Below are 25986 nucleotides of genomic sequence, written 5' to 3'. Positions count from 1 at the left end.
GGGTTCTGGAAATGGAAGAGGGCAGGGATTGAGAAGATGGGGGATAAGTTTATGGAAGGGAGCTTTCCGAGTTTGAGGGCTCAGGAGACGACGTTTGGATTGGCGAGGGGAAACAAGTTCAGGTACCTACAGGTGTGGGACTTCTTACGTAGACAGGTTTCAACCTTCCCACTCCTACCACCAAGGGGGATTCAGGACAGGGTAGTTTCTAGAGAAGTCTCTGACATTTACAAGGAAGTTATAGGGTCAGAGAAGACACAGACTGAGGAGCTGAGGCGCAAGTGGGAGGAGGAGCTGGGAGTAGAGATAGAGGATGGTGTATGGGCGGACACATTGAGTAGAGTCAACGCGTCCACAACATGTGCCAGGCTCAACCTGATACAATTCAAAGTCGTTCACCGGGCTCACATGACAGTGGCCCGGATGAGCAGATTCTTTGGGGTGGAAGACAGGTGTGCAAAATGTGCGGGAGGGCCAGCGAATTATGTCCACATGTTCTGGACATGTCCGAAGCTTAGTGGTTTTGGCAGGGGCTTGCAGATGTCATGCCCGCGGTGTTAAAAACAAGGGTGGCACCGAGTCCAGAGGTGGCGCTTTTCGGGGTGTCAGATGATCCGGGAATTCAGGAGGTGAAAAAGGCAGGCGTTCTGGCCTTTGCCTGCCTGACTCGGAGACGGATACTACTAGGTTGGAGGGACTCAAAGCCCCGAAGTCGGAGACGTGGCTATCTGACATGGCTAACTTTCTCTGTCTGGAAAAAATTAAGTTCGCCATGAGAGGGTCAATGTTTGGGTTCGCCCAGAGGTGGCAACCGTTCGTCGACTTCTTTGCGGAAAATTAATCGTCAGCTGAGAAGGGGGGGGGTTAAGTTTAGCTTAGAGTAGGGGGTTAATAAAAGTGGGACCTGTAAGGGAGGGAGACGGCTTTTGAACCATGTTCATAGATTCATGTACATTGTTTATTTTGTTGTTGTAAAGTCAAAAATACCTCAATAAATGTTTACTAAAAAAAAAAAAAAAACTTGATTGCACGCTTCATAAGCAACTTTGTGATCCCACGGCTCGAGTTTGTACCTCATTTCTGCAGGAATGATGGGGTGATGGAGGAGCGCCATGTGCTATATATGGTGAGTTGGCCTTTGACCCCTTGCACCATCAGACCGTTTACTGGGGCAGAATGAAGGTAATGCGACAATTGCCTGGAAACTTGGCACAGACCTGTATTATTCTGTGGTAGTGATCACTGACCAGCTGCTCAATGATAGAATGAAATCATTTCCTGTTTGCAAACACTCCTGGCCAGTATCCTAATGTTCTAATGGCAATATATGTACAGTCTATGACTCACGGCACACAAGGGAAGCTAATCATTGCAGACAATTCCGGAGCCTTTTCATTGTGATTGCTAGGTTCTATTGGGAAAGTACTTCATGACTGGCACTGGCAAATAATTCTCAGTGATCTGCTTGATTAACTGTAGATTAAGGGAGTTGAGAAATGTCCATGATAGCATTCTGAAATGGGTAGTGGTGGCTTTCACTGTCCAGGGTAAAATATGGCCTCCTGGCCCAGCAGGAAGTATGTCTTCTTGCAGGAAGCTGCATAGCTCAGTGACAACCTGACTGGAGAAATCCATGTTTCTCATGCAGCGATCCTAAAACAACTACAGATACATTCGCTGTATGCCTCTAACCTGGTGTGCAAGATTTTCTTCGAGCTGCCCCTTCCCCCACCTTGCACATGTTGTCTCCCAAGAGGCCTAATTTCTGTGCCTTGAGGAACTCTATCACCAAGACAAACTCATCAGCTTAAAGTCAAAAAACACAATGGCAAACTATTGTTCACGATTAGAGTGTTTGCAGATGCAATTTCCCGTTAAACATTTCTTCCAATGGCCCTTTGGAAGCTCATACCTCTCGGCTTTACTCAATGGGCTCAGCCCTGGGTGGAACATGAGTTTTGGCATGTTTAAATCTTTTGGGCATTGAAAATATCAGGCCTAAAAAGTGGGCCACATAGTAGACTTCTGAAGTCCCAAATCGCAAACAGGAAGTACGCTTCTCCACCATATGGGTAAAGGCAAACAAGAGGTGCACTTTATCTGAGCCCGAAAGAGGCACCAGGATATTTGCATGTGCAAATAAAGGGCCAAATGCCTGCTTCAGTTCCGTGGAAAACACTTTTCAAAATTCACGCACAACAGTATTTTCAAAATCGCACTTCCTCAACCTTAGGCCCTTCATGTATCACATTTATGCAACTACTGATTTGCTGAACTGTGCCTTCACCTCCACTTTGATGCTTTACCCCCAAATTCCGACTCCCTCTCACCCTGGACATACCCTGGTATGGCCCTAATCTTAAAAAAATCTTTTATGGGACATGGGTGTCGCTGGTAAGGTCATCATTTGTTGGTCCATCCCGAATTGCCCTTATGAAGGTTCTGCTCCCTTAAGTTCAAGGGATGCAGACTTGAAGGATATGGCTGATAACTGTTTTCGCCATGGTCTGTTTAGAACACAAAGCACCACAGGCTCATAGTCTGCTGAAACCACTCAGTATTTCAGAATCATCTCTAATGCAAATAACACTAGTTTCTTTTCTCTACTGCAAATTGACTTCTTAATGCCCGGTCTCCTCTACCCTCAACTCCAACAATAAATGTGAAGAGCTCATGGATTTCTTGATTATGAAAAATTGGACAGTATCTAATCAGCTTTCTCTGTCACTATCTTGCTTTTCCCTCGCCTGGACCAAACTTGCTCTAAAGCGCCCCAGCCCAAAACTTGCATCTTTCTCTGGTTTCTCTCCTATCTCCCCTCATTTCCTCTCCGAACACATCTTGCCTATGAGGCACATGTCCTGCTACATCAAGCTTATTCACATCGACTGATTAACCGCCCATCATATGTTACTATGTTAACAATGTTAAAGGTTTTCTCTACTCAAGTTCTATCTCTCTCCTTTAAATGTGTCATAATCACATTCTTCTTCAAAAAGTCTCATTTCCTTTGCAAGTTAATGCCCACCTCCAACCTCTCATTCCTTGCCAAAACACTTTAGCGTGTAGTCACCTCCCAAAATCGGTGTCTATTTTTCCCACAACTCTACGTTTGAATCCCTCCAACCAGATTTGTGACCCTACCAGCCATGAAACTGACATTATCAAAATCATAATGGCATTCTGTGTGACCGTGATAAAGGTAAACTATCCCTCTTTATCCTGATTGATTTGTGCACAAACTTTGAAATGGTTGATCACACCATCCTTCTCCATTGTCATCCAGCAGTGGGTGTGATTGCTCTCATCTATTCTTATCTAAGCATAGACATGGGCCGGGATTCTCCCCTACCCGGCTGGGGAGTCCCGGCGTGTTGGAGTGACGTGAACCACTCCGGCGCGGGCCGCCCCAAAGGTGCGGAAGCCTCCACACCTTTATGGGCCAAGCCCTCACATTGAGGGGCTAGGCCCGCGCCGGAGTGGTTCCCCCTCCGCCGGCTGCCGTGAACAGCCTTTGGCGCCACGCCAGCCGGGGCCGAAAGGACTTCGCCGGCCGGCGTAAGTCCACGCATGCGCCGGAGCGTCAGCGGCTGCTGACCGGGGGTCCGCCGACCGGCGCAATTCCCTCCCCTGCCGAATCTCTGGTGGCAGAGAATTCGGGACACGGCGGGGGCGGGATTGACCCGGCCCCGGGCGATTCTCCGACCCGGCGGGGGTCGGAGAATCCCGTCCATGGTATCAATTGCAATGTGCTCTTCCTGCTTCTGCACCGTTACATCTGATGTCCCCCGTGGATCTGACCTTGGCACCATCCTTTGTCTAATCGATATGCTGCCCTTTGATATCATCCAAAAGCACATTATTAATTTTCACATGTGCACTGACAACACCCAGCTCTACCTTACTACCATGGGCAGAAGCCCACAGTTCCCCGTCAGCAGGTATACTGGCGGGGGCGTTGAGGGAGAGAAAGCCTATAAAATTACCTGGGTGGCCTTACTACCACCTTCCCACCTGTTCCCCATCTCTGCATTTTCACAAGGTGGTTGAGGCCGAGAGTGGTCTCGAGCAGATTAATGTTCCTCGCAGTATTCAGTGACTGTGGGGCAGTCAGCGTCAATGGGGCTGCATTCCCCACAAATTCCTCAGTGGCAGGGCGGGAAACCCCATTATCTGTAAAATTCTGCCCCATACTCCTTCAATTTTGTTATCAGGACACTTATTCAACATCTAGTACTGGGTTTGCTGAAATTTCTGCCAATTAAATATTGGGAGTCTGTGCCATTGTCTTCAGTCCTCATTCCAAACACTTTCCCTCGCTACATCCCTCTCCCTGACAACAAACTGAAACTAAACTGGACAACTTGCAAGATAAGCTTCTGACCCTATAACTAAGGCCACCGTTTTTCATCTATGTAATATCTCCAGATTTCGGCCCTCCTTTAGCTCATATGCTGACACCTTCATTACTGCTTTTGTTCCCTCTAAACTATTCCAACGCACTGGCTTGCCTCCCACATTCTACCTGAATTAGACATGAGGCCATCCAAAACTTTGCTGCACATCGTCACTTGCAAAGTCCTGTTCACCCATCATCCCTAGTTGACCTAATTTGCTTCCCCAAGTCTCGATTTTGAAATTATCATCCTCATTTCAAAATGCCTCTACCCATCTCTGTAATCTCCTCCAGCCACCCATCTTTCGGAGATATCCGCACTCACCTAAATCAGGCCTCGGGTATTCCAGACTCTAAACCATCATTGGTGGCTGTGCCTTCAGCTGCATACCTTAGACTCAGGCTCTGGAATTCCCTCTCCAATTCCTTAAAAAATACCTCGGATTGAATTGTTTGGTCATCTGACTTAATATCTCCCTACGTGGCGTTGTGTCATGTTTTTGTTTTATAATGCTCCTGTGCAGCACCTTGGAATCTTTATTATGTAAAAAATTGTTGCAGAAACATGGGTGTGTGGTTGAGCATAGTAAATGGAGCACAGCTGAAAAGGTACACAGATTGCTGCATTTGAATTTATCAAATCAAAACAAATTTCTTTAAATACAACTTCATATTTAAGCAATACACATTTCTAACTGACCAAGGAACAAGCTACTCAAATAGGATTTGAAGGAACATCTATGATAGCTAACCTGTTCATCAAGCTGCAGCTCTAAACGTTGTATGATATTGTCTTTTTCTAGTACAAGGGTTTCCATCTCTTGACAGCTCTTGTACAATTTATTCTCAGAGTCACCAGTCTGGATGTTGGCTGCTTTTAGCTTCTCCTCCATAACGCAAACCTAGGAGCATAAAACAATGCTCAATAGAAGATTTAATAATAGGCTTTATAAAACGAAACAACAAAAACAGCCAGTATCTGCTTGAACAAGTGAAGGAAGCTTGGTTACTCCTGCAAACTCTTGGCAAAATTCTAAGCTATCTTAATGAGAGATTTCCCATCCAATTCCAAATTCCAGTGACATTGCAGTTGGACAGTCATTTCCTGGCATTTTAATGCACTGTTGTCTCAGTGCCAAAGTGAAATCCAGACAGTGACTCCTCAAAATGAAATCATTGTGTTGTAAGAACGCTTCCAGTTCTTTTGCAAAGTTTTTGGTATGTATCTGTGTATGTCCAATGCATTCTTATTATCGCATCAACTTATACAGGAAAGTGACTCATTTCCTGAACTCAAATTCAAAACTTTAATAAAGATAAACAAAATAATCTAAACAACTCTTGTAACCTCTTCTGGATACAAATGGTAAAGGCCAGAATTTTCCCCTCCACTGCTTCACTTTGTTTCTCTCACTTTCCTTCAACTGTATTTCTCCTTTGAGCAACACAGTAGCACAAGTGGATAGCACTGCGGTTTCACAGCACCAGGGTCCCAGGTTTGATTCCCGCTGGGTCACTGTCTGTGTGGAGTTTGCACGTTCTCCAAGTGTCTGCGTGGGTTTCCTCTGGGTGCTCCGGTTTCCTCCCACAGTCCAAAGATGTGCAGGTTAGGTGGATTGGCCATGATAAAATTGCCCTTAGTGACCAAAAAGGTTGGAGGGGTTATGGGGATAGGGTGGAAGTGAGGGCTTAAGTGGGTCAGTGCAGACTCGATGGGCCGAATGGCCTCCTTCTGCATTGTATGTTCTATGTTCTCCTCCACTTCTTTCTTTCTGTTAATTTTGGTTTTCATCGCAACTATTTTCTCTTTCTTTTTCTCCAGCGAATAGCCTGAGAAACACCAATCCTGGACACCAGACTTGTGAAAATAGATACCAAATATTGCAAGACCCCATCATGAGTGAACCACAAGAACTGTAATATTTTAAATCAAATATTAAGACCTGCGTATGTACTACTGCTTTATCTCACTGTTTTACATCTGACCCCCAAGTATGAGATGTTAGCTGGTCTGGCTGGGGAATCTGATATACATCGCCAGATTTCAATGTTTTCAGAATACGTCAAAGTAGAATGTTTTGGTCGAAGTGATTGGGGAAAAAGGTTGAAATTGTGCATTATGTTTAATTAATAATGAAAGTAGAAACTAACCACAATCAGGGAGGAGAAAAACAGAGATATTTAAACACCAACCAACGAATCGGAAGAAATCAACTGGCATCTCAACGTAAATGGCATACTTGATGATCACGAAGCAGAAAAGAGTCATAAGAAATATTAGCTTTCAATAATGTGGAAACAATTCAAATACCATGTAACAATGTGCAGAAATTACATTGCTGTATAACACTGGGAGATACTTTCATGGAGTTTTACTGCAGAATAATAGCACATCAACAGAAAATTAGTCTATTTTGGAATCCTAATAGAACATAAGAAATGGCAGAATGATAGAATGGCTATGATTAAAGACAGCTAGTGATTATAAACCAAATTTCTAGCATTCTACCTATTAACTTCTCAGGTGAAAAAAAATCCAGTACAAAAGCAAAATACTGCACATGCAAGAAATCTCAAATATAAATAGAAAATGCTGGAAAGCCTGATTAAGGTTCTGATGAACGGTCACCATGGATCCAAAACATTAACGCTGTTTCTCTCCATAGATGCTGCCTGATCCGTTGAGTATTTCCAGCATTTTGATTTTCTTTTATTTGAGAAAAATAAGGAATAACAATTGCTTAAATATCTGTAATAATTGTTGCCAGGTAAGGTCAACCAAGAGGAGAATCAGGGAGCAGTAGATTAAGGCAAATGCTTTTGCATTCCTTGTGGAATCAGGGGGATCAAAAGTGCACTTTTGGGCCATCAGCGTTCAGGTCCAGGTCAAACATGTTGAGCTTATGTGAACAGTCTGAATTGGACTGAGCTAGCAACAAAGGATCAGGGTTGGTGATGGACAACAATGCCTTTAGTCTTCCCAATATTTGCACAGAACAAATTCAGGTTCATGAAAGACAAGCTGAGTAATATCACAAATACAGTGAATAGATCAGTAGAGAGAGGGCGGGGTGGTGGTATAGCTTGGTGTCATCAGCATACATGTCGTATCTGACATTATGGGCATGATTTTCTGCCCCTTACTGCCACCAATGGCAAGCTGCTGGAAAATCCATCAATGTCTGTCGATAAAGTAATCAAGAGTCACCACATGGATGATGAAGGAGGAGAATGAGGTGGATCAATGAGAGGTTTCAAAAATGTGGGTGCTTTATAATTTCTATTTGGCCTTATTCAAATACAGATGCCGATTGCGGGAGGAACAATGTGGTTCAGGATCAAACCCTATCATTTTTCCATTAGGATACACATGCACGTTTCCAAAACATCTGTCCAATTTCTCAGTGCTTCAACTAAGTCAACAATGACTGCATCAGATGGGAGCAGTATGCTTGCAAGTTAATGATTTGAAGTGTGAAGATATTGGGCTGGCGGAATCCGTTGGTGGGATCTTCCACTTCGCCAGCAGTGCACTCATGCCCGCGGATTTACCGACAACGTGGGGTGCCCACAATGGGAAACCGCATTGGCCGGCAGCCAGGACAGAGGATTCCGCTGCTAGCAGGGATGCACCGCACTAGTAAATGGGTGCGGCGGGATGGAAAATATCACAGGCAGGATTCAAGGCCCAAGTGTGAAGCTGTGATATTGATGGGCCATGGCTACACAACATAATCTATACTGTACATGAGGAAAAGCATGTTTGCTTATACACCACCTGCTGGTAAGCTTTCTCAGCACGATGGTTGGCATCAATTACTTGCCTCTCCAATTGTTGCATCTGAAAAGCAGAAAACACTACATTAATATGAAGGTAGCTACAGCACGAATTCCACTGGTGCATTTTAAAATTGCTTGAAACATCTATAGTTGATTTTGCCCAAGAGAAAATAAAGGATACTGCCGAGAGTAGAGAAAGGAAACTCAAATTATCCAATACTGTAATAAAAATGTCATAGCAGTATGTGTACTTAAAGCAGTACTACCACAGTATATGCAGTTGTGTAGTAATTCAGCATGCCTACATCAAGATGTATTAATAACCACGTATTAACCACTGAGGGCCTTCTCCACAGACTAGCAGTATACATCTCAACTTAGCAAGTTGCAGTGCAATACAAATGAGGCAGAGCTAGTGTCCCTCACTGTATGGACTACCACTTCAAGAGATGCTCTTTTCCCTCCATGAGAAGAGAGGTAGAGCACTGCTGGTGCTCAGCAAACAGTGCGCTCTGAAATCCGCTCTATAATATACATGGGTGAATTCTAGCGCACTGCAAAGCGATGCACATAACTTTTTTATATTATGAGATCATAGAATCATAGAATTTACAGTGCAGAGCATTTGGCCCATCAAGTCTGCACAGGTTCTTGGAAAGAGCACCCCATTTAAGCCCACGCTTCTAACATTTCCCCGTAACCCCACCTTACCTTTTTGTAACCCCACCTAACCTAACTGCGTCCCACTATAGTAATTCTGTGAAATATAACCTGGTCAACAGGCTAAAATGTAGAGAAATTATAATGCACCTTGCAAAATTGAAGATCAATGAAGGACTTCTCTAATGTGACGTTGCAGTGGAAAATGGGGCATTAGAATTGGTTTAAAATGATTTTCTTGGCTTACAAAAACCCCATCCCCTAAAAGCTCTGAATTTGATTATGTTTTGCACCAGTCAGCATTTGCAATTAATTTGTGAGTAGGACGATCCAGATCATTGGTGAAAAGTATTTATCATAAGTCATAGTTGGCAAACATCAATGACAAATCACCAAATTTCTACACATCAGCTGACTGTCCAATTTTTTTCCACAGATAGTGAAAGCAAAATAATAAATGGTACTTTGGTAAGTACACACTGTTGAAAACAAAATTGGAATGCTGGAATTAATAACTATGGAAGCATATAAGAGTGATTATAGAGGTGTGGCAGAAGTTTGGAGTGGGTTAGCCAATTATTTAAAGTTAGACAGTGAGAAAGAGTGATGAAGTAGCTGTGTTAATAATGAATTTCAGCATTGCTGTAACTCCTGCCACACTGGGAAGGTGTCAGGAATGGTTGTGCATGCATACCTAGTCAGCAAGGCAGCCACATGCACAAGTTATCCTAATGTCTTCCCGCTCGATGGTAGGATCATCAGTGTCACAGATACAAGTTCCACTTTAGATTTCTTGTCATTGTGGGGTTAAACTTGATAAATATACAAAATAAATATATGAAATTAAAATAGTGATTTTACATAGCATTTATTATAGTATCAGATTAGAAGGATAACCTAGGCGATTGCATTGAGACAAGAATCCATATGGTCAGAGTGAAATAAAAAGGAAATCGCACAGTTCTGGATCAGTCTTTCAGATCACCAAACAATAGAGATTTGATAGAGATGAATAGAACATAGAACGATACAGCGCAGTGCAGGTCCTTCGGCCCACGATGTTGCACCGACATGGGAAGTCAAAAACTAAAGGCCATCTAACCTACACTATTCCATTATCATCCATATGCTTATCCAATAAACTTTTAAATGCCCTCAATGTTGGCGAGTTCACTACTGTTGCAGGTAGGGCATTCCATGGCCTCACCACTCTTTGCGTAAAAAACCTACCTCTGACGTCTGTCCTATATCTATTGCCCCTCAAGTTAAGGCTATGTCCCCTCGTGCTAGCCACCTCCATCCGCGGGAGAAGGCTCTCGCTGTCCACCCGATCTAACCCTCTGATCATTTTGTATGCCTCTATTAGGTCACCTCTTAACCTTCTTCTCTCTAACGAAAACAACCTCAAGTCCATCAGCCTTTTCTCATAAGATTTTCCCTCCATACCAGGCAACATCCTGGTAAATCTCCTCTGCACCCGTTCCAAAGCTTCCACGTCCTTCCTATAATGAGATGACCAGAACTGTACGCAATACTCCAAATGCGGCGGTACCAGAGTTTTGTACAGCTGCAACATGGCCTCATTGCTCCGGAACTCAATCCCTCTACCGATAAAGGCCAACACACCATAGGCCTTCTTCACAACCCTATCAACCTGGGTGGCAACTTTCAGGGATCTATGTACATGGACACCGAGATCCCTCTGCTTATCCACACTACTAAGAATTTTACCATTAGCCAAATATTCCGCATTCCTGTTATTCTTTCCAAAGTGAATCACCTCACACTTCTCTACATTAAACTCCATTTGCCACCTCTCAGCCCAGCTCTGCAGCTTATCTATGTCCCTCTGTAACCTTCAACATCCTTCCACACTGTCTACAACTCCACCGACTTTAGTGTCGTCTGCAAATTTACTCACCCAACCTTCTGTGCCCTCCTCTAGGTCATTTATAAAAATGACAAACAGCAACGGCCCCAGAACAGATCCTTGTGGTACGCCACTCGTAACTGAACTCCATTCTGAACATTTCCCATCAACTACCACTCTCTGTCTTCTTTCAACTAGCCAATTTCTGATCCACATCTCTAAATCACCCTCAATCCCCAGCCTCCGTATTTTCTGCAATAGCCGACCGTGGGGAACCTTATCAAACGCTTTACTGAAATCCATATACACCACATCAACTGCTCTACCCTCGTCTACCTGTTCAGTCACCTTCTCAAAGAACTCAATATGGTTTGTGAGGCATGACCTACCCTTCACAAAACCATGCTGACTATCCCTAATCATATTATTCCTATCTAGATGATTATAAATCGTATCTCTTATAATCCTCTCCAAGACTTTACCCACAACAGACGTGAGGCTCACCGGCCTATAGTTACCGGGGTTATCTCTACTCCCCTTCTTGAACAAAGAGACCACATTTGCTATCCTTCAGTCCTCTGGCACTATTCCTGTAGCCAATGATGACATAAAAATCAAAGCCAAAGGCTCAGCAATCTCTTCCCTGGCTTCCCAGAGAATCCTAGGATAAATCCCATCAGGCCCCGGGGACTTATCTATTTTCACCTTGTCCAGAATTGCCAACACTTCTTCCCTACGCACCTCAATGCCATCTATTCTAATAGCCTGGGTCTCAGCATTCTCCTCCACAACATTATCTTTTTCCCGAGTGAATACTGACGAAAAGTATTCATTTAGTATCTCGCTGATCTCCTCAGCCTCCACACACAACTTCCCACCACTGTCCTTGACTGGCCCTACTCTTACCCTAGTCATTCTTTTATTCCTGACATACCTACAGAAAGCTTTTAGGTTTTCCTTGATCCTACCTGCCAAAGACTTCTCATGTCCCCTCCTTGCTCATCTTAGCTCTCTCTTTAGATCCTTCCTCGCTTCCTTGTAACTATCAAGCGCCCCAACTGAAACTTCACGCCTCATCTTCACATAGGCCTCCTTCTTCCTCTTAACAAGAGATTCCACTTATTTGGTAAACCACGGTTCCCTCGCTCGACCCCTTCCTCCCTGCCTGACTGGTACGTACTTATCAAGAACATGCAATAGCTGTTCCTTGAATAAGCTCCACATATCCAACCCAACCCTTGCAGCCTACTTCTCCAACCTACACATCCTAAGTCATGTCTAATGGCATCATAATTTCCCTTCCCCCAGCTATAACTCTTGCCCTGCGGGGTATACTTATCCCTTTCCATCACTAACGTAAAGGTCACCGAATTGTGGTCACTGTTTCCAAAGTGCTCACCTACCTCCAGATCTAACACCTGGCCTGGTTCATTACCCAAAACCAAATCCAATGTGGCCTCGCCTCTTGTTGGCCTGTTAACATATTGTGTCAGGAAACCCTCCTGTACACATTGTACAAAGAACGACCCATCTAATGTACTCGAACTATATCTTTTCCAGTCAATATTTGGAAAGTTAAAGTCTCCCATAACAACTACCCTGTTACTTTCGCTCTTTTCCAGAATCATCTTCGCCATCCTTTCCTCTACATCCCTAGAACTATTAGGTGGCCGAAAGAAAACTCCCAACAGGGTGACCTCTCCTTTCCTGTTTCTAACCTCAGCCCATACTACCTCGGACGAAGAGTCCCCATCTAGCATCCTTTCCGCCACCGTAATACTGTCCTTGACTAGCAGCGCCACACCTCCCCCTCTTTTGCCCCCTTCTCTGAGCTTACTAAAACACCTAAACCCCAGAACCTGCAACAACCATTCCTGTCCCTGCTCTATCCATGTCTCTGAAATGGCCACAACATCGAAGTCCCAGGTACCAACTCATGCTGCCAGTTCCCCTACCTTATTTCGTATACTCCTGGCATTGAAGTAGACACACTTCAAACCACCTACCTGAACACTGGCACCCTCCTGCGAAGTCAAATCTGTGCTCCTGACCTCTATACTCTCAATCTCCCGTACCCCAAAACTACAATCCAGGTTCCCATGCCCTGCTGAATTAGTTTAAACCCCCCCCAAAGAGCACTAACAAATCTCCCCCCCAGGATATTGGTGCCTCTCAGGTTCAGATGTAGACCATCCTGTCTATAGAGGTCCCACCTTCCCCAGAAAGAGCCCCAGTTATCCAGAAATCTGAATCCCTCCCGCCTGCACCATCCCTGTAGCCACGTGTTTAATTGCTCTTTCTCCCTATTCCTCATCTCACTATCACGTGGCACGGGCAACAACCCAGAGATAACAACTCTGTTTGTTCTCGCTCTGAGCTTCCATCCTAGCTCCCTAAAGGCCTGCCTGACATCCTTGTCCCCTTTCCTACCTATGTCGTTAGTGCCAATGTGGATTACGACTTGGGGCTGCTCCCCCTCCCCCTCAAGGACCCGGAAAACACGATCCAAGACATCACGTACCCTTGCACCTGGGAGGCAACATACCAAACGTGAGTCTCTCTCGCTCCCACAAAATCTCCTATCTGTGCCCCTGACTATTGAGTCCCCAATTACTAATGTTCTACTCCTTTCCCCCCTTCCCTTCTGAGCAACAGGGACAGACTCCGTGCCAGAGGCCCGTACCCCATGGCTTACCCCTGGTAAGTCCCCCCCCCACAAGTATCCAAAACGGTTTACTTGTTACTCAGGGGAACGACCGCAGGGGGTCTCTGCACTGACTGCTTCTTCCCAGTCCCTCTTACAGTTACCCATCTATCTCCAGTCTTTGGTGTAACTACTTCCCTGAAGCTCCTATCTATGACCCCCTCTGCCTCCCGAATGATCTGAAGTTCATCCAGCTCAAGCTCCAGGTCCCTAACACGGTTTTTGAGGAGCTGGAGTTGGGTGCACTTCCCACAGATGAAATCAGCAGGGACACTGACGGCGTCCCTCACCTCAAACATTCTGCAGGAGGAGCATTGTACTGCCTTCCCTGACATCACCTCTAGATTTAAAAAAAAACAAGAAAAAGAAAAAGAAAGGAAGAGCTTACCTGATATTCCCTCAAACCCTGCTCCCGCTGAAAGGTAAGCAAATTTAAAGGCACTCACTCACCTTCACGACAGGCCCCTGCTCCCGCTTCCCAACAACCGTGGTTTTTTTTGGTTAGAGGAGGAGGTAGGGTGGGAAACACTGACGAATACCTGCGCGTAATTCAGAGAAATATGCAACAACAGGCTAATGATATGGGATTTAAAGAAAAAAAAATGTAGTTTATTCTAAACTTATTCAAAAAGTACAAAAACATAAGTAATCCGGGGAACAGTCTCCCCAAATATGACATTTTAAAACTATTCCGAGTCAGGCTGGAATAAAGGTAATCCATAGAATCCTTTCAGTGCATGAGGTGGTCATTCTGCCCATCGAGTCTGCAGAATCCTCTGAAAGAGCACTCTACTTCTGCCAACTTCCTTGCCCTAACCCAATAACCCCACGCCCACACATTGATCATGGCCAATCCACCTAACCTGCAGATCTTTGGACTGGGGGAGGAAACTGGAGCGCCGGGAGGAATCCCATGCAGACACAGGGAAGAATGGACAAACTCCACAGTCACCCAAGGCGATAATCAAAGCCATGTCCCTGGCGCTGTGAGGCACTGATCCACTCATTCAAAGCAAAACTGAAGTTAATTATTTCTGATCCATAGTTTGCCGATGACTGCACTGTCACAGAATCATAGAATTTACAGTGCAGAAGGAGGCCATTCGATCCATCGGGTCTGTACCGGCTCTTGGAAACAGCACCCTACGTCCCACCCTATCTGCGTAACCCCACATAACCTTTTGGAAACTAAGGGGCAATTTAGCATGGCCAATCCACCTAACTGCACGTCGTTAGACTGTGGGAGGAAACTGGAGCACCCTGAGGAAATGCACCCAGAAATGGGAGGAAGTGCAAACTCCATACAGAGTCACCCGAGGCCAGAATTGAAACTGGGACCTTGGCGGTGTGAGGCAGCAGTGCTAACTACTCTGCCACCGTGCCGCCCCTCTGCAACAGAGTAATTCTGCCCTTCGAGTCTGCATAACTCCAGTTTTGCTCCCACAGTCCAAAGTCATTGCCCACTCTGCAACAGATTTGCAAGCTACTCTTGATCTCTTCAAACCTGCATATAAGAAACTCAGGCTATCCTAGAATATTGCCAAAATAAAAACTCATACCAATCCACAGCTGGTTAATCAAATATTCCACCTGCCATATATGTTGAAGGAGACACTCTGGAATATGTTGAGCACTTCCCATACCTTCACAGTCACCTCTCCCAAAAGCCACCATTGCGGAGAAGATCCAATACCAGATCAACTGCACCAACTCAAGTTTCCACAAATTCCAGCTGCGTGTTTGATAATAAAGACCCCCGCAAGTCAACAAAAGTCCGAGCATACAGAGCAGTTGCTGTCAACACATGGCTAAATGCAGTGAAAATTGGACTGTGCATCATCAACATACAAGAATGAAAGAGAAATTTGTAGATTCACCATGTAGAGTCCTTACAGTGCAGAAGGAGGCCATCAAGTTTGCATCGAACCTCCGAAAGAGCACCCTACCTCGGTCCATCCGATCCCCATAACCCAGTAATCCCAACTAATCTTTTGGTCATGAAGGGGAAATTTGGCATGGCCAATCCACCAAACCTGCACATCTTTGGGAGGAAACGGGAGCACCTGCAAGAACCTACTAAGACACGGGGAAAACAAGCAAACACCACACAAACAGTCACCCAAGGCCAGAATCGAACCAGAGCCCCTGGCACTGTGAGGGAGCAGTGCTAACCAATGTGCCAACCAATTCTATCAACAATGCGTCGGCCGCATCTTCCAGATTCAATGGGAGGGCCAATGAGCAAAGATTAGACGTGAGGTTAGAAGGGGAGTAGAGACAACCCCGGTAACTATAGACCAGTGAGCCTTGCTTCTGTTGTGCGCAAAGTCTTGGAAAGGTTTATAAGAGATAGGATTTATAATCATCTAGAAATGAATAATTTGATTAGGGATAGTCAACCTGGTTTTGTGAAGGGTAGGTCGTGCCTCACAAACCTTTTGACTTCTTTGAAGAGGTGACCAAACAGGTGGACGAGGGTAAAGCTGTTGATGTGGTGTATATGGATTTCAGTGAAGCGTTTGATAAGGTTCCCCACAGTAGGCTATTGCAGAAAATACAGAGGCATGGGATTCAGGGTGATTTAGCAGTTTGGATCAGAAATTGGCCCACTGTAAGAAGACAGAGGGTGATGGTTGATGGAAAATGTTCAGACTGGAGTTCAGTCACTGGTGGACTACCACGAGGATCTGTTTTGGGGCCACTGCTGTTTGTCATTTTTATAAATGACCTGGAGGAGGGTGTAGAAGGATGGGTGAATAAATTTGCAGATGACACTAAAGTCGGTGGAGTTGTGGACAGTGCGGAAGGATGTTGCAGGTTACAGAGGGACATGGATAAGCTGCAGACCTGGGCTGAGAGGTGGTAAATGAAGTTTAATGCAGAAAAGTGTGAGGTGATTCATTTTGGAAGGAGTAACAGGAAGACAGAGTACTGGGCTAATGGTAAGATTCCTGGTAGTGTGGATAAGCAGAGAGATCTCCATGTCTATGTACCTAGATCTCTGAAAGTTGCCACCCAGGTTGATAGGGTTGTTAAGAAGGCGTACGGTGTGTTAGCTTTTATTGGCAGAGGGATTGAGTTTTGGAGCCATGAGATCATGTTGCAGCTGTACAAAACTCTGGTGCGACTGCATTTGGAGTATTGCGTGCAGTTCTGGTCGCCTCATTATAGGAAGGATGTGAAAGCATTGGAAAGGGTGCAGAGGAGATTTACCAGGATGTTGCCTGGTATGGAGGGAAGATCTTATGAGAAAAGGCTGAGGGACTCAAGGCTGTTTTCGTTCGAGAAGAAGGTTAAGAGGTGACTTAATTGAGGCATACAAGATGATCAGAGGATTAGATAGGGTGGACAGTGAGCGCCTTTTTCCTCGGATGGTGATGGCTAGCACGAGGGGGCATAGCTTTAATTGAGGGGAGATAGATATAGGACAGATGTCAGAGGTGGGCTCTTTACTCAGAGTAGTAAGGGCGTGGAATAACCTGCCTGCAACTGTAGTGGACCCGCCAACATTAAGGGCATTGGATAAACATATGGATGATAAGGGAATAGTGTAGATGGGCTTTAGAGTGGTTTCACAGATCAGCGCAACATCGAGGGCCGAAGGGCCTGTGCAGCGCTGTAATGTTCTATGCTATAGGTCCACAAGCATTCAGGCAAAACCCCTGCAAAGTCAACTACAATGTCCTAGGCATGGGCTGGGACTTTCCGGCCCTGTCACAGCGAGACCTGCCAATGATGAGCTCTGAGACTGTTCTTGGAGAAGGGGATTTTCACCTACAGGGTCCTTGATCCTGGGGAGTTCCCACTGCTGGCCACTTACCAGTATTTAATATGGCAGGTGTTTAGAACATAGAACATGGAAAAATACAGCACAGAACAGGCCCTTCGGCCCACGATGTTGTGCTGAACTTTTGTTCTAGATTAAGAACAGATTAATCTACACCCCATCATTCTACCGTAATCTATGTACCTATCCAATAGCCGCTTGAAGGTCCCAAATGTTTCCGACTCAACTACTTCCACAGGCAGTGAAAATCCAGCGAGCGAGATCCCCAACACCTGGATTGAATTCCCCCCCAGGTTTCCAATCTTCTAGTCTTTAATCTACTTATTCTCTTTTCACCCCAGATAATTAAGCTCAAAGTATTGAAATGAATAATCACTTGGTTTAAGAGTACAATTATAACTTTTTTCTGAAGAGTGATTAATCACAATATCATCCAAATATCAGTTGCCTGCCAATGCCAACATGAAAGTCTTGCACTCTTTTGTAATTGGACATCAACTGATCAACAAAATGACAGATGTGTGATGTTTTGCTGTAGTTTAGATTCCAGCATGTTTCTAAACAGGATGTACATTAATGTTTTAACTCTGGCTTAGTTAAAGGTAGGATCCAAAAATTCAATCACACTTGAAACTGAGCATGTGGTGGTGGTGGAGTGTGGGGCAGGAAGTGGTGCGCATGTGCTAGGACACAGGTGTTGGGTTACAAAGGTGCTAGATGGGTGATGCATGCAGCAGTTCCTTCCAACAGAAGATTATGTAGCCTACCTGCAATTTCTGCGACCTTGAGGAGTCTGTGTTCCATTTATATTCAGGTTGTACAAGATTGTAGACCCTGTTTTACTATCTTATGCCACTGCTCCTCAATTTTTGGTTGCACTTCAACCCCATGCTCTTGATCTTTGGCCACCCAGTGTGGTGGGGTGGGGGTGTACATATCAGAGGACCTCCTAGTTGGTCAGCTTCTGGTCCTGGGAAATGTGACCGTAGAACCATAGAATCATACCCATGTCAATGCTGGCTGAAAAAAAAACTAGCCACCGATTTTAATCTCACCATCCAGCACCCGGTCCATAGTCTTGCAGTTTACAGCACTCCGGGTGTTGATCCAGGTACTTTTTAAATTAGTTGTGGGTTTCCGCCTCAACCACCAATCTGGGCAATGAATTGCAGACATCTACCACCCTCTGGGTGAAAAGATTTTTCCTTCTAGAGTGCACTCCTAGTAGCGTCACTGCCTTTTTTAAAATTTCTGTGCTCAGCCCATGTAGCTTCATTTGATGACTCATTTAGCTCTTCACCCCTTCTCACAGTTGCATTTGATTCTTCAACCAGTAATACTACAGCCCCACCTTTTTTAAAACTCCTCCTCTATCCCATCTGAACATCTTACATCCAGGGATGTTGAGCTGTGAATTATGCCCCTCTTTAAGCCAAGTTTCTGTTATAGCAATAATATCATGCCGCCATTTGTCTATATGTACCCTCAGCTCATCAGCTTTGTTTATTATACTCCTTGCACAAAATCTAATACCCTCTCACAATTGCAGGCCATGCATTCCAAACCTGAACCACTTATTGTGGGAAAAAGTATTTTTAAAAATAAATTTAGAGTACCCAATATTTGTTTTCCCCAATTAAGGGGCAATTTTAGTGTGGCCAATCCACCTAGCCTGCACATCTTTGCGTTGTGGGGGTGAAACCCACCCAGACATGGGGAGAATGTGCAAACTCCACACGGACAGTGACCCAGGGCTGGGATTCGAACCTGGGTCCTCAGCGCCGCAGTCCCAGTGCTATCCATTGCACCACATGCTGCCCTGGAAAAAGTATTTTTTACACAGTACTTCTCATGCACTCTGTCTATACCTCCCGCTGCTATGGGAAAGCAGGCAGCATAATGAAAGGAGTCTCCCACCCGGCAAACTCACTCTTCCAACTTCTTCCATCGGGCAGGAGATACAAAAGTCTGAGACCATGCACAAACAGATTCAAAAACAGTTTCTTCCCTGCTGTTACCAGACTCTTCAAAGACCCTCTTATGGACTGATCTGATCTCTTCACACATCTTCTCTACCAAGTGGTACTACACTCCTGTGTGCTTCACCCCATGTCTGTGCCTTTGTATTTACATTGTGCATTTTATGTTTGCCCTATTATGTATTTTCTTTTCATGTATGGAATGATCTGTCTGAGCTGCACGTAGAACAATACTTTTCACTGTACCCCGGTACGCGTCACAATAAACAAATCCAATCCAATCAGTTTAAATTCGTGCCCTCTGATTCTTGATCCTTTTCCGAGCGGAAACAGTTTCTCCCTATTTACTCTGTCCAGCCCCCTCATGATTTTAAACTTCTCTACCAAATCTCCTCTTAGCCTTCTTCTCTTCAAGAGTACAGTCCCAAATTCTCCTCCTAACTGAGGTTTCAATGCATTCACATCCTTCCTCTCGTGTGGCTCCCAGAACGGTGAACAATATTTCATCTGAGGTCTGGTATAAATTCAGCATAACCTCTTGTTCTTGGACTGTGTGTAGACTCTGCATTCCTACCAAATACATCACCTCACACTTCTCTGCACTGAACTTCACCTGCCACCTATCTGGCCCATCCCCAGCTTGTTTATGTCCTTTTGAAGTTCTTCATTGCCCTCTTCACAGTTTACAATACTTCCAAGAGTTGTATCATCCGCAAACTGTTCCCTGCACATCAAGATCTAGATCTTTAACATATATCAGGACTTTTGGGACTTTTATTCTTTTGGGAAATCTGCTCTCTGCAGATCCCTTGTCCTGTATCCAGCTCCTTCGGGCTCTAGCTTACAAAAGGTGTGGTTTTTCTACAAACCATTTGCTTTCACATCATAAACCCTCATTTCCATAGACATCCTGAAGTCATTAACCTTTCCAAATACCAAAACACAAAATTAAACTTACTTAAAGCCATACCATATTTCTAATACCCACAAATACAAATTACTTAAAACTACCTCTTATTTCTGGACATGAGGCCTTGCTCGCTAATCTCTTTCCTAACTCTCTAAACTCAACTTGCAGGACCTCATCCCTTTTTCTACCGGTGTAGTTGGGAACAAGTTGGATCACAGTCTCCGACTGTGCCACCTCACCCTCCGGGATGCTCTGCACCCATTTGGTTATATCCATGACCCTGGTGCTAGGGAGACAACATTCTGGAATCAGGTCTACAACCACCTGACTGTTCCTCTAATAAATCTCCCATCACAACTGCTATTTCCTTCTTCTTCCTCCTCTCTTGTATAGCTGAATCACTTGTGCTGCCAAGAATTTTGCTCTGACCGCACTCCTCCGAGGAACCAATGTCCTCTCCAGCATCCAAAACGGTAAAATCGATGAGCAAGTGGGACATCATAGGACTCCATGAATGGTATCCCGCCACGACCGGAGGGGCCACAGGGGTTGGAGTGTACCATCTCTTTTCAAAATGATGTTTTAAATTTGATAAGTTTCCTTTAAAGGTTTGCTAGTAGTGGCAGTGCCCCTTTAAGAGTGTTCGTTAATTTCTTCATTTGTTTCTGTTTACTCAAAAAAGAACAGAGACACACTATCTACTGGCACATTTGAGGTCTGTGACCGGTGACAAGGTAGCTGGAGTGCATCATCACCCCACAAGATTACATTTTAGGTTTCTGTTGTTTTTTTTTGGGTTTTGCTGCAATAACATTATTACCCCCTTGAAAGGGTTTGATCATTTTATTCATTCATTTGTCATTGGTTTTCAGAAAGAGTATAAAAAGAGACTTCTGGGAAACTGGGTGATATTGAGGGAGCAGGCAGACATTCAATGTTGCATTCTATAAATAAGAACATAAGAACTAGGAACAGGAGTAGGCCATCTGGCCCCTCGAGCCTGCTCCGCCATTCAATGAGATCATGGCTGATCTTTTGTGGACTCAGCTCCACTTTCCGGCCCGAACACCATAACCCTTAATCCCTTTATTCCTCAAAAAACTATCTTTATCTTAAAAACATTTAATGAAGGAGCCTCAACTGCTTCACTGGGCAAGGAATTCCATAGATTCACAACCCTTTGGGTGAAGAAGTTCCTCCTAAACTCAGTCCTAAATCTACTTCCCCTTATTTTGAGGCTATGTCCCCTAGTTCTGCTTTCACCCGCCAGTGGAAACAACCTGCCCGCATCTATCCTATCTATTCCCTTCATAATTTTAAATGTTTCTATAAGATCCCCCCTCATCCTTCTAAATTCCAACGAGTACAGTCCCAGTCTACTCAACCTCTCCTCATAATCCAACCCCTTCAGCTCTGGGATTAACCTAGTGAATCTCCTCTGCACACCCTCCAGTGCCAGTACGTCCTTTCTCAGGTAAGGAGACCAAAACTGAACACAATACACCAGGTGTGGCCTCACTAACACCTTATACAATTGCAGCATAACCTCCCTAGTCTTAAACTCCATCCCACTAGCAATGAAGGACAAAATTCCATTTGCCTTCTTAATCACCTGTTACACCTGTAAACCGACTTTCTGTGAATCATGCACTAGCACACCCAGGTCTCTCTGCACAGCAGCATGCTTTAATATTTTATCGTTTAAATAATAATCCCGTTTGCTGTTATTTCTACCAAAATGGATAACCTCACATTTGTCAACATTGTATTCCATCTGCCAGACCCTAGCCCATTCACTTAACCTATTCAAATCCCTCTGCAGACTTCCAGTATCCTCTGCATTTTTCGCATTACCACTCATCTTAGTGTCATCTGCAAACTTGGACACATTGCCCTTGGTCCCCAACTCCAAATCATCTATGTAAATTGTAACCAATCCTCTATCCATGCTACTACTTTACCCTTAATGCCAAGCATCTTTATCTCATGCAGCAACCTTTTGTGTGGCACCTTGTCAAAGGCTTTCTGGAAATCCAGATATACCACATCCATTGGCTCCCCATTATCTACTGCACTGGTAATGTCCTCAAAAAATTCCACTAAATTAGTTAGGCACGACCTGCCCTTTATGAACCCATGCTGCGTCTGGGACAATGGGACAATTTCTATCCAGATGTCTCGTTATTTCTTCCTTTGGTACTGAGGAAAAGATTGGCATCTGGTTTCCTACTTGACCATCTGGCTGTCAGATGTTTAACACACTCCCCTGATGTTGATGGCAGCTCCAGTATTTCCTTGTCGCCATTGCTGCTTGGGCATCGGGACTGCATCCATTGTTCACAGGAAGGGCAAGTGGGGGTACATTTCCCAACTCTGGAACTCTAGGACGGTGAACATGGAGGCAATCTACTCATTGACTGCTTCCCCCAAAATTCAGCTGGAAGGCACGCTGCCACCTCGAGTGGATTCACGATCCGGAACGGATCCCGACATCGGATTTTGAAGGCTCAGAACAAAATTCAAAGCAGTGTGTCTGCGACAGAATACTGAAACTAATCTGAAATGATTGCCTTGGCCAAATCAATGTTGTTCCCTGCTATGATTCAACACAGCAAATAATGAAAGTTTTAGCACACGTCTCTACTTTATTTCAAACCAGATAATGTGGGACGTACACCTTAAACACGTGGAAAAAGTGGCCAACGAATAGGATTTCTTAATATTTCAAGCACATAAGAAAATAATTTTTCACAATCGGAATGAACCATTAGGCCAACAAACCAGTTCTCTTTTGTTGGAACTACACCTCATCCATTTTCTAACAGTGTTGTTATTGATTACTGTTTTATCCAGGAACAAATCTAACTGCCTCTTGAACTCCGGGTGCATGTCAACCCATACTAGTGCTCGCTAACAGAAGATTTGGAGAGAAGGCCAAATCTCTTTACCCATAACATGGTGCAGGGAACAAGATAATTGTGATCTCCTTGAGAAAGGACTCCAGATAGTTCTGGCCTAGCCTGCATTTGGAGGCACAGACCTGATGGCTTCAATTACATTGCATATGCTGGTTCTAGTCGGACGCCTCATTTCACAATGGGAGGGCAGGAAATTTGATGGGAGATCTGAAACATAAAAAATGAGGTGGTATTGTACACCCCCGTTGTGGCCCCAGGGATGGAGCCACAAAATACAGTGAGCCATTCAAAATTTCAACAACTTTGATGGCTCCGGAAGATCCTGCTGATGGGAAGGGATGTAAAATTCTGTCCATGAATATGAATTCAAGAGATGTCAACACATTCAAGGACTTCTAAAAGGACAGGCAGGCTGCCGATGGAACAATAGTGTGCAAGGAGGGTGGGTTTTCTGAGAAGAGGATGATGGCAGTGCATTAGGTACAGAGGTGTATAAAGACTGGAAGAGAAGTGGGAACCATTTACAATGTCAGGTAGAACGGGGACCAGGAAAGAAGTTGGATGATCAGCATGTAGATCTTAATTAACAAGATGAGCTCAAGGCAGACTTGGAGAGGGTAGGAGAGAAAGATGCAGGTTTATATCTGGCATAAGGGGGAACTTTGAGGGACGACAGAACTCGATAGAAATACCAAATAAAGTTGTAGAAACGCTAAGTATTAAATTATCTGATTCAGTACCATTAAAAAGTGAAACATTGTTTTCCCACTGCAAAATGTATGTATTTATTCATCAATAATCCAGTAATTTGTGAAGGCAGGCTGTGTGTCACAAAGGGGCCTGTACAGTATGAAGGAGATGACGTTAATCGAAAATATAAGTGATTGTTGGGCATGCTGCTTTTTCATGGGATGGTAGAATGTACATTTGTGGTCTGAAAACATCCCCATTTTGAAAATGTCCAAATGTTAGGCAGCACGGTAGCATTGTGGATAGCACAATCGTTTCACAGCTCCAGGGTCCCAGGTTTGATTCCGGCTTGGGTCACTGTCTGTGCAGAGTCTGCACATCCTCCCAGTGTGTGCGTGGGTTTCCTCCGGGTGCTCCGGTTTCCTCCCACAGTCCAAAGATGTGCGAGTTAGTTGGATTGGCCATGATAAATTGCCCTTAGTGTCCAAAATTGCCCTTAGTGTTGGGTGGGGTTACTGAGTTATGGGGATAGGGTGGAGGTGTTGACCTTGGGTAGGGTGCTCTTTCCAAGAGCCGGTGCAGACGCGATGGGCCGAATGGCCTCCTTCTGCACTGTAAATTCTGTAAAAAAATTCTGCCAGGTTTTTATGGGAAGCAACAAGAGACTGCCTTCCCAGAGAGATGAACAGAACGCAAGACAGACAGAGATGTGTTCAGTTTCTATGTTGCTGGAAGATCCAGGTAAGAGGAAAGCATAGTTAGAAGTTAGAAAGCTTTCCTCTATTAAGAACAAGGTTCACTAGAAGCCCAACAATTAACTTCCAAGAAGTGATTTGCCATAATTTCACAGACCATGATGACAAATGTGATAAGGCAATCATGTGATTGTCTGTGGAAATCAAAGTCTTTGTAGTTCCCAGAATAAACACAGATCGCTTATCTATCCTGCATATCACTTCCTTTATGGCACAATAACACATCAAATACATCTTGGCTTGATGTTGAGCTGTACGCTTTTAACTACTTATAGAGCCAGAATCAGTATTGATTTAGTCTAATCTTACTGTGAGATGTTAATTTATAGATGATATGGATTAACAAAGGTTACTCGTGTTTGAAAAGTAAAAAGGTAAAGGTAAAGTTGCCATATACCTAGATGACCATAGGCTGCTTTCCTCTTTGAGGGGGAGGGCTGACTGGTATGATTTAACCTGAGGACCATCATAGCTTAGACGAGGGGCAAAGTTGAGAATGCGGGCCTTCATAAGGCCATAAGATATAGGAGCAGAATTAGGCCATTCAACCCATCAAGTCTGCTCTTGCCATTCAAACATGGCTGACATGTTTCTCATCCCCATTCTACTGCCTTCTCCCCATAACCCCTGATCCCTTCATTAATCGAGAACCTAGCTATCTCTGCCTTAATGACTCTCCATGATTTGGTCTCCATAGCCTTGTGTGGCAAAGAGTTCCACAGATTCACCACCCTCTGGCTGAAGAAATTCATCCTCATCTGTTTTAAAGGATTATCCTTTTAGTCTGAGATTGTGTCCTCTGCTTCTAGTTTTTCCTTCTTGTGGAAACAGCCTCTCCACGTCCACACTATCTAGCCCGTCTTCATGAATAACCTTAGTTAGAAGCTACGGAGCTGGGTCAGAGGGGTTGACTCCCAATGGGTCAGAATGGAGACGAGTTTGGGTCGGGGGTCTGGATTGAAGGTGCTAGCGACAGCGCCACTCCCGACGGCCAGAGTCATAGCTTCGCTGAGAATTTAGAGGCAGTTTCGTCAGCACTTCGGGTTGGGGGCAGGGTCAAGGGAAATGCCAATTCAGGGGAACCATAGATTTGAGCCAGGGAAGTGGGATGGAAATTATCGGAGATGGGAGGAGAAAGGAATTAGGACACTAAAAAAATTTATTTCTTGGGGGTCATGTTGCGGGATTGAAGGAGCTGGGAGTGAAGTTATGGGCTGGAGCAGGGGGAAATATTTAGATACATGCACGTTCGAGACTTTGCCAGAAAGAAGATATAGAGCTTCCCAGTAGTACCGGCTTTCACATTGCCGGAGGAGGTGCTGACGACAAGGGGACTGGAGAAAGGGGCAGTATCGGCGGTTTACGGGGCTATTTTGGAGGAGGAGAAGGTGCCGCTAGAAGGGATCAAGGCAAAGTGGGAGGAAGAGTTGGGAGAGGGTATGGAGGAGGGGTTCTGGTGTGAGGTGCTCCGGAGGGTCAATGCCTCCACCTTGGTTGGGGCTGATACAGCTGAAGGTGGTGTATAGAGCACATCTTA

The 25986-nt window shown here is 44.7% G+C and overlaps 1 protein-coding gene across 4 annotated transcripts in view; it reads right to left on the bottom strand.

Annotated features, from left to right (window-relative positions):
* The window catches only part of plekhh2 (pleckstrin homology domain containing, family H (with MyTH4 domain) member 2), a 390052-nt gene that overhangs the window by 118014 nt on the left and 246052 nt on the right, over positions 1-25986 (bottom strand). For all 4 annotated transcript variants that reach the window (XM_038812971.1, XM_038812963.1, XM_038812954.1 and 1 more), the window contains 2 exons: positions 8175-8237; positions 5149-5298 (listed from right to left, as the gene is read on the bottom strand). In XM_038812971.1, the coding sequence (XP_038668899.1) occupies positions 5149-5298; positions 8175-8237 (213 nt within the window). The remainder of the gene's footprint in view (positions 1-5148; positions 5299-8174; positions 8238-25986) is intronic.

The sequence above is a fragment of the Scyliorhinus canicula genome, chromosome 1 (assembly GCF_902713615.1).
Source record: "Scyliorhinus canicula chromosome 1, sScyCan1.1, whole genome shotgun sequence".
Classification (NCBI taxonomy): Eukaryota; Metazoa; Chordata; class Chondrichthyes; order Carcharhiniformes; family Scyliorhinidae; genus Scyliorhinus; species Scyliorhinus canicula.
This window is presented reverse-complemented; position numbering and strand designations above follow the sequence as displayed.